At 39.3% G+C, this 14,057-nt stretch overlaps 1 protein-coding gene across 2 annotated transcripts in view; it reads right to left on the reverse strand.

The window, feature by feature from the left end:
* Nucleotides 1-8,826: 8,826 nt before the first annotated feature.
* TEC (tec protein tyrosine kinase) overlaps nucleotides 8,827-14,057 on the reverse strand; it is an 88,589-nt gene continuing 83,358 nt past the window's right edge. The window contains exons 16-18 of one of the 2 annotated variants that reach the window (XM_090035886.1): nucleotides 13,184-13,302; nucleotides 12,508-12,624; nucleotides 8,827-10,051 (exon numbers count right to left, since the gene is read on the reverse strand). In XM_090035886.1, the coding sequence (XP_089892012.1) occupies nucleotides 10,050-10,051; nucleotides 12,508-12,624; nucleotides 13,184-13,302 (238 nt within the window). In that variant the 3' untranslated portion in view covers nucleotides 8,827-10,049. Of the gene's footprint in view, nucleotides 10,052-12,466; nucleotides 12,625-13,183; nucleotides 13,303-14,057 lie in introns of both variants that reach the window. The other variant, XM_090035885.1, reaches the window with a different exon arrangement.

The raw sequence follows: 14,057 nt of genomic DNA on the forward strand, positions 1-14,057 counted from the left end.
CTCTGCTTTGTATTATCCACCTGTAAAATGGAAATAGGACATTGTGAGAATTAACTAATGTTTTTAAACATTAGTTTGGGCATCTCTAGCTATAGCATATAGGTACAATTATTATCATTATTAATAATTCAAGTATAAAAGGCTTAAAACCAAGACTTTTGACAGTTCTTTAAACCAAGAATTTACATCTGACCTCAGGAGGGGAAATCACATTTGTATGATATATTACAACTACTGGATTTATGCAATTCCTTATACACTGGTGGTAAATTGAAGGATACATGAGTGTGAAAAAGACACAAATGGGTCAACAGAAAAAATAGCAGCATCAGAGGTCTGAGCTAGGTTGCTTGGTTGGAATTGCTTGTGTGAGGGCTAGGCAGATGGACTGGGATTGGATGAGTTTTAAGATGTAGAGTCAATTTAAAGCTGGATGTAATCCTGCACAGTAGTACCACAAAGATCATTGAGAATGTCTGTACCCATAGCATTCTAAAAGTTTAAGTTTCTGTAGCATTTCTAGTGAAACCTGAATTTTTTGACCACTAAAGACCTGTGTAATATTTTACTAATTTACTAATCTTGCACTATAAAAAGAAAGGGAAAGATGTCAGACCATCAGGATGATAATATCAAAATTAGTTCTTAGTTGGAAGAGGAAGAGACCCATTATGGTTCATGCTTGTTTTGCTTTGAATATCTGCCCGTGAGGCTTGTGGGGACAATTTCCCTTGACAGTGGCATTCTGTGAAGAGTCTACAGCGTGGGATGTTGATGAGCCTATTTTAATCAGAAGCTCCTATCATAAACAGCTTGATAAAAGTTTCCAGTGACGGCTATGCAAAATATGGATATTGTAAATGCCCACATCAGCTGACAGTAACATTTTTCGGCTAAAGAAGTTAGATAGAAAAGCAAAGGTAATGTGATCTGTTTGTGCATAACTTTACATTGTATGTTAAGTGCTCTCCTAGCCATGTCAACCTGTAGCCTGTTCTGGCAGAGCTAAGCAGGAGGAAAATTCAATTGGTGAGCTGGTAGGTGGCACTCTGCCCTTCCAAGCAGTGCTGAATAAATGTCTGGGAAGGGTCATTTTTAAGGTATGGCCCTTTGAATGAGGTGGCCTAATTATTTTTGGTCAGGAGAGGGTTTATGCTGCTTTTCAAAAGAGCAGGGATGAGTAATTTCTAAATTAGATAATTACATTGTCACTTATCAAGATTTCCTCAGCTGTTTCAATAGGAGATGCAGACACTATGAGATGGCTGTATTGTGTTGCCATGTGCTGTCAGACACACTCTGTTCCATCAAAGAAGGGCCTACTTTTCCATGGTGGGTAAAATAGCCTCTTAGTGTTCCTTACTAACCCCTATGAGATTCAGTCATTTTTACAACTTACTTATCAGAGCTCTTAAGATTGGGCACTGTAGAACTTGTAAGTATTATTAAACCATCATTCTTATGTAGTACTGAATATCTGACTGGAACAACAAATACAGAGGAATTCATTCTGATGCTATAGACCTCTATCAGTGTATAGTGTTTTGATATGAGTAAGGTCTAGACTGTCAATCTACACATTTTCTGACTTAAGTAAAATTCAGTCTCTCTCTGCTAATGATTGGTACTTGAAATTTACTGGGTTAAGAGAAGCCTGCAATAAATTAAGCGATTATAGTAAATTTTATAGATTTTCTAATCATACATTTACTAGGCAGTTTCTTACAGTGCCCATGAATTTGTAAAAAGCAATGGGCTGAATCAGTAGGGGGGAGTTTCACTTGATATATTTTAGATCCCTATTCATACCCGAGCAGAACTTGCATCAAGTTTTGAGCTTTTAACTCAGAACAGGGTTCCTAGTCTTGGCACTGAGAGTCAGAGTGGCCCAAATGACTGGCTTCTGCAGAGAAATGAGCAGATGTGCTAAGGACAGGACAGTTCTGCAGCTGGCCACTCCCTCCCTTCCTCTTATGCTTACCTTTCCTGATTGTGTGCCAGGCTCACAACAAGGGTGAAGGCCTGCTAAACCCCAGATCCTTAGGTGTCTAACCTGCTTTTCCTTTAGATTAACCCAGCAAGGCTGCGAGGGGAACACTGGTGAGTGGGCACTGTCTCCATATATACTGCCCAGGCTTTTGCACCCTGGAGAGGTCACCCCAGCTTCATTTTATCTTTCAAGCAAGGATTATGATCAAGAGCCCAAGGAAAAGACAGTCTCAGTTCTCTGGAGGCAGATCTGTCTCTGCATATCTCTTGATTTAAACAGCTCCATCCTTTGCAGCCTGATTTCTGAAGTCGTTTTGTCTTCATATTGTTCCTTCTTTGAACCCAGTAGTAGTAATAAAGTTGAAAGCTGAATTATTCACATGCCATGTTTCTGTGGAGGAATGCACTGTTTGTTGAGGACAGTATCATGGAATGAGTTCTCAAAGAACCTTTAGTTTTAATTTTAAAAAAAACAGGAATTGAAGTTCTTAGGATATAATCTCATTTTAGTCAACTCCCTTAACCACAATACTGCCCGACTGTACTAAGTTACCTCAAACAAATGCCTATTTAATTTTGTAGAGTTGCCCCTTCCAGGTCACTGGGAAGTTTTTTAATTACACAGTACAAATGATATCACCCTTCTTTCTGACCCTCTTGAAATGAGAACTTTTAGTTCACAAGCCACTAAACCAACAGAATAGCCCATGGCTATTTTGAGATATAATGTTGGGATAAGAAGACTTAACTGATACCTGTAGAACTCAAACCCTCTTTGCAAATGTCAAATTTCTTAGTTCCCTGTGTGAGTAACTAATAGCCTGATTCATGTCACAGTCTCATACCAGCAACACAGGAAGTTATAGTCACCCAGAGCTGCCTTCAGGTATCATAGCAATACTGAATAAAGTGCTACAGGAAGCCTGCACTTCCTGACAGACACATATATAGACTCCCATGGCCATCTACCTCTCATTTTGTACAGCTGGGTTTTTTTTTCCTTTCCAAAGACAGAGAGAGAGAGAGAGAATTTGAAGCAAAAGAACCAACATACCAAAAAAAAAAGCAGATTCTGCTGTGAGCATGTAAATGAGAACAAACTTTGCCCATTATTTTTTATAGCTAAAATATTGTTTCTACATACTTTCTTCCTGGATTCAGGTCATCCATTGAATTCAGTCCAGTCCAGACCCACTGAAATCAATGGAAAGGCTCTCATTGATTTTAGTGGACTGTAGATTAAATCCCTACCAAACTAGAAAAAAAAATTTGTATATGCCAAACAAGTTTGCTGTATAGCAATAAGATATGGACTCAAACCGTTCTTCCCTGCCCCAATTACATTAGTCAAAATATATCATTGCACTTTTTGTTAACCTCGGTGGGCATTTTACATTTTTCCAAAGGGAATACATGAGGTGGCCATTTAAGTTTGCAATATTATAAACTACAGATATCATATGTGACTTTATTGGGTAGAAAATACCTTTACTTCTTTTCCTGCAGAGTGTCTGATCTACAGTCAACTTCTGTTAGGAACTAAATCTGCCTAAAGCTGCTCTGCTGCCAACCTGTTTTTTTGCAACTTCTTCTCTGTGTAGTACAACAGAAAAACATTGTACCATAAGCTATAGAAAAAAATGAATCTCTTAGGCCTTTCTCTTATCACCATGACATGGAAGTGATAGTGACAACATTTCTACCCTTGCTGCCAAAACATCCTTAGCCTATATCCTCGGCATAACTTGACTTAAAATTTACACCAGCTGAAATATGGCCCCTTGACTCCAGAGTTTGTCATGTTGTCATCATGGATGGTGGTGCTGAGAAATGGGTGACAAAAGATACGCTGAGGAATCTTTAGCTTAAATGTCTAACAGCTGCCATTGAACTAACCTGTCTTAGAAAGGAGCTGAAGCTGGCTCTAGCTATGTGGAACAGGAGTCTAGCATGCCAGGTGCCAGAGAAAGGGAGGAAGAAGAAAAGACAGGTTTATGATGGTGATGAAAATAGGTGAGCTGCTTGAAGAGAAAATGCAGAAATGTCCATGAAAACTAAGGGGAAATATAATAGCAATGCAGGAGCCCTTTGTGTTCCTGTTGCTATTACAGGCAACTTTGGTCCTAAAATATTAATCTTATAAAGAGGTTACACAAAATCTGACAACCTAATGATGCCCTTTCAGTTAACAGACCTACCAGGTCCATGGCCAATACACACATATGAATACATGCAATTCCGTTCCATGTCCATTTGTAAACTGCTCTCATTAAGGTGAATTGGGATGTGTCATCAGACAACCAGACAAAACAAAAGTCTAGTTAGAAATGTGTTTTTCTTATCATACATTTTTTATATTTTTGTTTGTCAAGTTTCTAAGGAGGGGTATGTGTGTGTTCATTCCTTCTAAAGCAATGCTAAATTGACAGCTCAGTTGCATTCTGATATCAAACCCTGAACAGTTTACTATTGTGAGCAGGTTGAGCTAGCCACATAAATTGAGTACATTGAGGAATATTAGACTTGCCTACCCCATCTTTACACATCAATGAAAAATCTCACCCTTTTGTAACATAGAGAATCCCCATCAGCTGATCATATATCCCTTAGTATTTATCCAAACTAAAACAGCAGTAAACACTGCCTGTTTGTAAATCAATAATGTAGCGTGCTTGTAAAAAGTATTTTTATAACCAAACTTTGAACTTTCATAAATAAAGCTTACAGGAATATTAGTATTTTTCTTTCAGTTAACTCTTTCTTAAGCTAACCTCTTCATAACCAGAAAGCTAGCTTTCATACCATAAAACTTATGCATTACATCTATGCTCAAAAGGAGATTTAAGGAGAGGCCTTTGGTTCCCATTCCCTGGTATTCCCAATCAATTGAGTTCTCCATCCTTGTACTTGTGAAGGTAGTAGCTTTGCTGAATCCATCATAGCAATTTTGTGATGTACTTTGGAAAGTTATCACCAGGAGTTTTTAACAAATAAAACCTAAAAGTACAAGAAAAAGCCACCTGGACTACGCAGTGATGTTTATACATCTCATTTGTTAGCTAAACTGCTATTACATACAACAGAACATAAAGAACAAAATCCATGGTTCAATTTACTTACAGGTAGAAAGGGTCATGTTTGATCGTCTGCTTGAGTTCAAATAAAAATGCTATCCTTTGTTCTTCAGTTGTTGCCTCAGTAAGACTAAAACCCCTCTAACTGAAAGCCTAGCTTTGATGCGTGGTATGGTACAACACAAGCATCACTTAACCACACCTACTTTCCTGTTTAAGAAGAAAAAAAAAATCACAGGCTAGATATAAATCTCATACCAGTGTAAATTAGGAGTCTATGTGCTGAAGCCCTGTTCCTTGTACCATCAAATTAGTTTTACAACTGAATTATTCAACTGAAATCAATATAATTACTGTGCTGTAAAAGGTGTGAAATTAGAAAGTAGCAAACATGTGCCACTGAGTTTGGAGTAATGTAGGTAGATTTTTGCTCCAGTCTTCAAACGAAATTAAGTTATAATGATAGGTGAAGAAGGAATGAAGTTGGAAAATGCTAACTGATCACATCCAGGAGAAATGGTGAAGATGGCATTTGCCAATTTCTCTTAAAACTAATAAATCAAACCAAAAAAAGTGGACTGAGAAGGAGTGATGGTCTGTTCCAGCAAACCAAATTAATATTTTGACCCATTTTGGGCTAGAAATGGTTCCCCCAAAAGTCAATCAAATTAAATTCAATATGGATAAGTGTAAAGTTCTACCTTTGGGATGGAAGAATTATACATACAAATATAGACTGGAGAATGATGAGCTAGGTTGCAGAAAAGTTGCCAGGGATTATAGGGAACTGTAACCTGAATTTACAGGTGCCGGCGTTACAGTGCAGCAATGCTGACTAAAGTTAGTCCCAAGTCAGTCCACACAAACAGGGTTACTGTACAGTAAGGCAGCTACACGTGCCTTACTGTGCAGTAACTACTTAGGCATAAGTCGCCATAGTTACTGCATAGTATGGGTGTAGACATGTGCCCATACTGCATAATAATTTTTGGTTACTGTGCAGTAACTGTGCATGTGTAGATGCACCCAGTGTGTTATTGTTGAAAAAAAATGAATAGCACACTGGGCTATATTAAGAGGATCATCACTTACAAATCAAAGCAATTCTTCTGCTTTGTTCAGCAGTGATGAGGCCTCACCTAGAACAATGTCCAGTTTAGGCACCACATGTCAAGACAGACATGGACAAATTTGATTCCAGCACAGAGTAACCAAAATGATTAGAGATCTAGGAAACAAACTTGTAAGGAAAGGCTGAAAGAGCCAACATCAGTCAAGTCTCAAAAAAAGAAGACTAAGAGGGAGGGATTTGCTCAATCTTCAAATACCTGAAGGGTGGTTATACATGAGATAGTGATACAGTATTTTCTCTAGCTGCAGGGCACAAGACAAGGAGCAATAGTCTTAAGATGCAGGAAGGAAAAATTAGGTTGGGTATTAGGAAGACCTTCCTCTCAGTAATGGTGAATAAGATTTGGAACAGGCTCCTCAAAGAGTTAGTGGAATCTCCAGCCTTGGAAGTTTTAAACAGCAAATTATACAGATATGTGACGGGGATATTTTAGACAAGTATAATTCTGTAATTGGATTAGATGGCCTCCTGAGGTTCCTTTCAGCCCTACTTCTCTGATTTTAGGTTAGTTGTCATTTCTTAACTTTCTTAACTTCAAGTGGATGACACTGAAGATTTATGATTGTCTGTGTCATCTTCAAGTGGAAGACACTGAAGATTTAGGATTAATTCTGCCTCTGTGCACCCATCTAGTATATTAAATGAGTCAGAGATCCTATGGAAAACATTTTTTTATTAAATCATGTGATACTATCATAACACTCATGCCCTGGAGACAGAATTAGATTTCACTATGAACTAAATTTGATGTTTCCTGAGTTTCACATACTCAAATTTGCAATCCAAATAATTCCCACCCTCCATTCCTTTTAATACAACTTCCTAATTTCTGGTGTATTTTTTTTTCTTATGTTTAAAAGGAAAATGGCATGTATCATTATAAGAGAGGCAAGAATGTATGATACCTTTTATTATATTTTATCATTATACCTGATTACAATCTACTTCATACTCACTGATCTCTCATGACCTCAGGTTTTTGCTGCATCTCTTGTCTATTGGCTACCCGATAGTTTTACGACCTGCTTTTGTTAATATATAGGAGTTTTATACCCAAGCTTTTGTTCCATCTGCTACTTAGCTGTGCTGTGTCTGCTTCTCTCCCAGAGGCCTGAGGGATACTGTGATACCCAAAAGCTTGTCTAAATCTATCCCAAACATGCAATTGGTTCAATAAAAAAACCAAAACCCACCCACAATAGTTCCTACCTCTCACATACTTCCTTGACCATCACTGCTACAACCATTACTTCAACACTACAAAAACATACATCATTGCAACAGCTCTACCATTTTACATCCTCAAATAAGTTTGACAAATGACAAACAAACCTGTAACAGAGTGCTATCACGTGAGCTATAGGACAGCATTAAGCAGCAGATGCTGGATCTTGGGGACTTGCATACGAAGCCTCATTTGGTGTGGTTGCTTGTGCCCCTCCCCTCCCACCACCTCCACCCCCTCTTCAAGAACTGGGGATAAGGTGACACAGGAACCATGTTTTGGATAACAATTAGAGAGGAGTGGTTTACATTCTGTCTTCTAAATACCACCCACAGCTGTTCTGGAGCACTTCAGGGCTTCCCAGTACAAAGAGGAGTAGTGCTGGCACTGCTGTAGTGGTGGAAGAGGTTTGGATCCAAGTCTTTCATACATTTGCGTTGACCTATTTCTTCACGCAGTCTAATTTTTTTTGAGGAACACCAACAAGGAAGAGGAAATATTGTTTCTAGTGTCTATCTCAGTTGAATTGGAACGGAATTTCATGCAATAATAATAAATTAAAAAGTGCTTTTCTAAACTAAAGACCTTTTCCCTGCTCAATCTGGAGACCTGAAGAAAACAATGGATTTTCAAAAATGCTTACAACAATTTTTATAGTGGAAAGCACAAGGCCAACTGATTAGGAATAGCTCCCCTTATAGTTGCTTGATTTAAATGTCCTGGATATGACCGTAAACTGCATCTGACTGGAGGGCCTGGTGGCAACGTGGTGGGATTCCTCATGGTGGGATAGTGTCTATAAAATATCTCAGTGTTGCAACCAGAGTAAGGTGGGCATAGGGAGCCCCAAAACCCTACCCTCCTCCACTGCCTTGCAATTACTCTCTGGGTGGAGAACAGCTAAGGGACAAAACTCTTGACAGAACGGCACCCTTGCTGAGGCATTAGGCAGTCAACAGTAGTCTTATCTCTTGCTTTGGCAGAAACTACAGCCATTAAGGCACTGAATGTCAGGACTCAATCTGGTCTTAGGATTCTGTCTCAATGGTCTCAAGGCAAGATGGTGGGTCTTAGGCAGCCTCCACTCCTCCATACTCTTGCCTAGGTATACGCAAAGGTCTTGGTGTGATGGTTGCAGGACTCTATACAAGCAGATTCATTGGGCACCTGACTAGATCATTTATGCATACACCACGATCCAGAGGATCGATGGTTGCCTACTCTTTGATTTAAAGTTGGGTTGACCTGAAGTTGTCTAAGCAATGAAATCATGTACCTCTATATATTTAGCTTTATTCATCACTGGTGCACTATGCTGAATCAATGGAGTCACACTAGCAAGGAGCTTATCTTATAGATTAATGTAATTTGATAAAATCAATAGCAAAACACTATTCAGGATTCCAAACAAACAGTTATTTGATTTATTATACACATGCTATAACATGGCATTTGCTTTTAAAAAATATTACACTTATTTCAGTCTATGAACAACTGACCAGGGACAGAATGATAAAAACCTTCCAGGTTAACACACTTCCTGGTATCTTGTTATCATTCACAGATGCTATGTGTCACGTTGTATGTGCAAATTACGGTAGGTTGAACCTGTTGTGTCCTAAAATATTCAAGAACCAAACACTTACATTTAATATAAATTAAATGTATATAGTCTATATTTACATTACATACAATATATAATTTAACAGTTAATCAAATGCACTGTTCTATAGTGCAATGAGTCAGTTGTGTTGTATCCTGAAATTTCTCATTATGCTTAGCCTCAGGACAGAGTCTGGGAGTTCTTTCAAAAACTCCCCAAAACATTTTTTGGCATAAAACAAGTTGTGGATCAGTTCTGCAGCAATTTCTTTGACTGTTTCAGTGAGCCAGTAGAATGGGTTGCAGATCATGCTTTTTTATGCACAAATGAAGAAGAAGCCAAGTGGATATCATGGGTTCATGGCATAGGAAGAACATTGTTTCAGTGTATGTCACAAATGTCCATCAGCTGCAATCAGAAATAATATTTCTGGCAAACCACTGGAAACATTCCTGTCAGTAACTGGCCCTTTATGGTAACTGTGCTGAGTTTTTAAGTATGCAGGTAGATACAACAACTACTGACTAGCAGCAAGACTAAATGAAACTCATGGATATGAACACTATATACATGATTTACATTTACTGGATTGCTCTGCATTGGCCACAAGATGTCTGTTCCTCCACCTATCAAGACCAATCTTCCACCTGTTCACCACCCCACTAGGAACTTGTCAGAGAAGGCACAGAGACTTGCCTACAGTGTCTCTGTGCCTTCTCACTGCTACAGCTGAGCATATTGTGCATGTTCCTCTATATTATGTGAGAACCCTTCCTCCATGGAGACTGACCAAATGCTAAGTGATTATCAAAGCTCTGCCTTTCCACAATTTCTTTTCAGCAGCTTGAAGGATTGAGTCCTTAAAAAGGGAAGGAAAATTTGCTGCATTTCTGAATGGAAAGTGGATTCTTTCCTGCCTCAGGGACTTCTTTTCACTCTGCCATTCCTCTTCAGAAAGCATCTTCACTCTCTGCTATCTCGTCAATTATGTGAAGTAAATCTTGAAAGGTAGGGCGTCCCTCTGGTTTCTGGAAATAACAAAAAAAAGGCTTCGTTGTAACTGGCAGGTACTCTGGTCACATCACAATTGTTTTATTTCAATGATAAAATAATATGAACAAATAAAATAAGAAAAACAGATGAATACATGAAAATATTTTGAGGAAAAAACTCATGCCTACTAAAGTTGTTTGTTTGGGGGTTTTTTAAATCCCATTGTGTACAAGTCTATTTCCCAATTATCTGAAATTCAGAACCTTGTGAAAGCTGGGTATAATACAGCATGCTTTTCCTAAAAAATAGGAACCAAAAGGACTATCATACTGGATATGACCTGTGGTCCATCTAGTCTGCTATCCTGTTTGATGAGATCCAGCACCTGATGTTTCAGAGCAGTGGTGTTCAAACTATTAGGGTGGTGGACTGGGTCCCTGTGACCCAGCCGCACTGTGGTAGAGAAGGTGGGGGGAAGAGGGGGAGAGGTGACTGCCAATGTCAGAGGAAGAGAGGGACTGAGAGGAAGAGCATTTACCCCACTCTTTCTGGTAAGAGTGCCTGCTATAAGGGAGGAGAGAGAGAGAGTAGGTATGGAGGGGGATCAGTAGCATGGTGCAGAGCAGTGAAGGGAAAAACACTGGATTGAGCTCCTTGGCACTGATCCCCTGTGCTGTAGGCTGGATCCAGTCTCTTTGGAGATTGGATCCTTGCCATGGGCGGCTTCAGAGCAATATGCAAGAAACTTCTCATTAAGCAGAAGTGGGAAAATCTGTCATTCCCATTAAGCGTGCTCCTAAACATTTAAGTTAGAGATTTTCTTGAGCCCTGAATCTTGAAACTGAATATCATTTCTAAAATGTGTTAGCATTAATTACCAAGTATTGTGGTCATCGTTACAGAGCCTATTACATTATAGGTCTCTTCCACTAGTAAGACACTGTAGTTCAAGTTTTTTCATTAGACTTTATTTGACTTTTAGTTACCCAGCCATCTCTATTAATCATTCAGTTTATTCCCTTGTTGCCTTTATATCCCTACTTGTATCTGGTTCTTTGCCTAATTACCACTCAAGTAATAAATGTGGCTGATCAAACTGTTCCTATCTTGTCACTCCAGCTACTCACTCTTATCCCCATACATGCCACTGCCACCAAAATAATCATCTTCTCAAAATGATCTGACCATGTGATCTTTCTCTTTGATTTCTTTGGTTGGATCTTCAGATACACCATGGGCATAGGCAAGTGTACACTTCAAGCAGTAGTAAAAGCCAAGGGGCAGCTGCTCCTGCTTGAGAGCACCCAGAAACTATTACATTGCAACAGCTACACCAGCGCAAGTAGGGAGCCATTGCCAAACAAATGCAGCAAGACTTCTCCAACTTTAACTCCAGGGTGAAGCAGTGTTGAAGTCGAGCTCTTTTGCAACAGCTATATGAAGGGCGTGTGTATACATGCAACTTATAACAGTGGTTCTCAAAACTTTTCAGGGTCAAGGCACCCCACCACCACTTTTCTGAACATGGTAGCACCTCTGGCTGAGAATCACTGTTAGTGCTGCCTCATCTTACCTGAGTGCTTCTAAGCTGAACTGTGCAACTGTGATGTAATAGCCCCCCACTGCATGGCCTACCCAGGGAGAGCTCTGCCGCGTGTGCGTGTTCCTCCTGCATTAGGGTTTTGCTCAACCTGAGGCAGGCAGGAGCTGAATGTGGACAGCACAGTTTCACCTGCCCCTGTCCCTCAGAAGAGCATTTGGGGGAAGGATCAGAAAGAGCTACACAGCACAAAGCAGCTTTGCTGCCTGCTTTAAGCTGATTAGGGGGCCCGAATGCAGGAGCAGTTTTACCTAGCCACTGCCCCCATAATGCCTCTTATGGGGCCCGTGGCTCCCTGGTTGAAAACAACTCTGCTATAATGTAAGAGCTGCTGTACATCTTGGAGCAACAGTTATTTTCATTCAACTATTCAACTATTTTCCTCACCCTAACGAAGCAGCCAAAGCAGACTGGCATCTAGGAGACAAACTGGCTCAGAGAGGCATGAGATTTTTGTAGGCTAACCAGACACCCTTAAAGGGATTACAGAAATTTCACCTTGTTCTGGACCTTTGATCTTGTATTTTTCTATTTCCTATCCCTCCCATTTTCCAATGTCAGCAACCTAACTGCCATGTTCATCTTTTCCCCCCAAAGTCATCATTTTTTACAGTGCCTCTATGCATAGGATACTCTGTCCATTCTGGTTTCCCAAACCACTGTTCTTCCTGTATTCTGTGACTTTCTAGAGGGGCTAGAAAGGTAGCCTTAGGGCTACCTCAGAAATGACTTAGTTGCCTTTAGAATAAAATGCTGTCAGAATTTTACAGTAAGGAGTCAGGTCCTTCAGCTGGATCAAACTCTTCGGTGAATAAAAATACAGAAATGAACAGAGATATAAAAGAGATACCTCATGCCAGCACATCATCATCACATCGTACACATTCTTACAAGCTAGTTTTGGCCGATACAGACGATGCCCTTGGCTCACCATCGTCACCACTTCGTAGTTTGTGTTCTTCTCAAAGGGCATTTTACCCTCAGTGAATACTTCCCACATTAAAACACCTGGAAAGGCATGAAAAGATTGTCAAGATAGTTAACAAAATTATGACTATAGGCACTCCCACATGTTCACATTAAAGCTGCAGAAACCAGTTTTAAAAATTTATTATACATTTTCAAGCACTAACTTTGTAGATGGTTAGCTCTTTTTATAGCTGGACATTTTATGGTGTGATAATTACTTTGCACATATGGTCAGCCTGAATTTATTGTGCAATTAACCAGTTAATTACATGATAATTACTTTGCATGTGTGGCCAGTCTAAATTTATTGTACAATTAACTACTTAACTTCATAATATATGTGATATGTGGCATGGGCCTTATAACAATGAATTTTCTATTCAAATGGAAAATTGTTGGGATTTGTTGTTATTGTGTTTTTTTCAAGTGTTCTGTGTTCCTATCACTCAGCAAACAAGACTTGCAGTCCTAATTTCAGTACAAATTAGTAATGATTCAGTGATTTCAGTAGAGTAACACCAGCATAAATCTGGGCAAAATAATTTTATTGGTCCTCTCCTAGGACATTTTTTTACTGCAGTGCTAAGGAATGCCGTACCAAATGACCAGACATCTGATTTGCTGCTGAATCGGCTATAGTTGAAGACTTCTGGGGGACACCACTTTACAGGAAATTTAGCACCTGAAGAACTTGTGTACTGATCATCAAGAACATACCTAAAAAAATGAAACAGACAAAACACGTTATATTCTAGTCTGACTCCATTTCTGAAAACATCAATTTCATGCATGCTTGCATTTTAGGAGCTCACGTTGCCACCTAATGGTTAATGTCTCAACATGTAAATAAGTGAAAATTACCAATTTCTTACTCAATAAGCCTGTTTCTCACTATGTTCAAATGCTGCATGGCATGCAAATTGAGGAGAGAAGGATGGAAAAGACCTGGCACAATGCACAAAGTGCCTGTGTACTGACCAATTCCTTCCAGTGACCCACTCCCCAACAGACACCAGGCACCACTTGTAGCAGCCAATGGAGCTGGTGAGAAAATGCAGGGAAATAGAGGAACCGTACTTCCCTGGGACATACTGCCTCCCAGTGTCCTGCTAACGAGATATAGCAGGCATCCCCTGCTTAGAAGGTAAGCTAGCTGGCATAATATGTCATTTCCTTTATTTACAAATACATATATTTATAAATAATTTTCTTTTTTATAATCCTTAACACTGTGGTCTGAATATCACCATCCAAGAGCTGAAGTCCACTGTGCCTCATGTATCAACAATTTCAGAGTCAGTTTATCATAAGGAAAATGGAAAAGGTGAAAACATTATGAAATCATTAATGTTCACTTAAAAAAAATTATTGTCACCAAAAATTTTTGCTCAATCATAGTTTTCCTGGAACTACATAAGCATTAAAGAGAACTTGTATACACAAGACCCACTTCATATATCATTAGTAGTCTC

The sequence above is a fragment of the Crocodylus siamensis genome, chromosome 2 (assembly GCF_052110815.1).
Source record: "Crocodylus siamensis isolate JL-2025a chromosome 2, ASM5211081v1, whole genome shotgun sequence".
In the NCBI taxonomy this organism is placed as follows: Eukaryota; Metazoa; Chordata; order Crocodylia; family Crocodylidae; genus Crocodylus; species Crocodylus siamensis.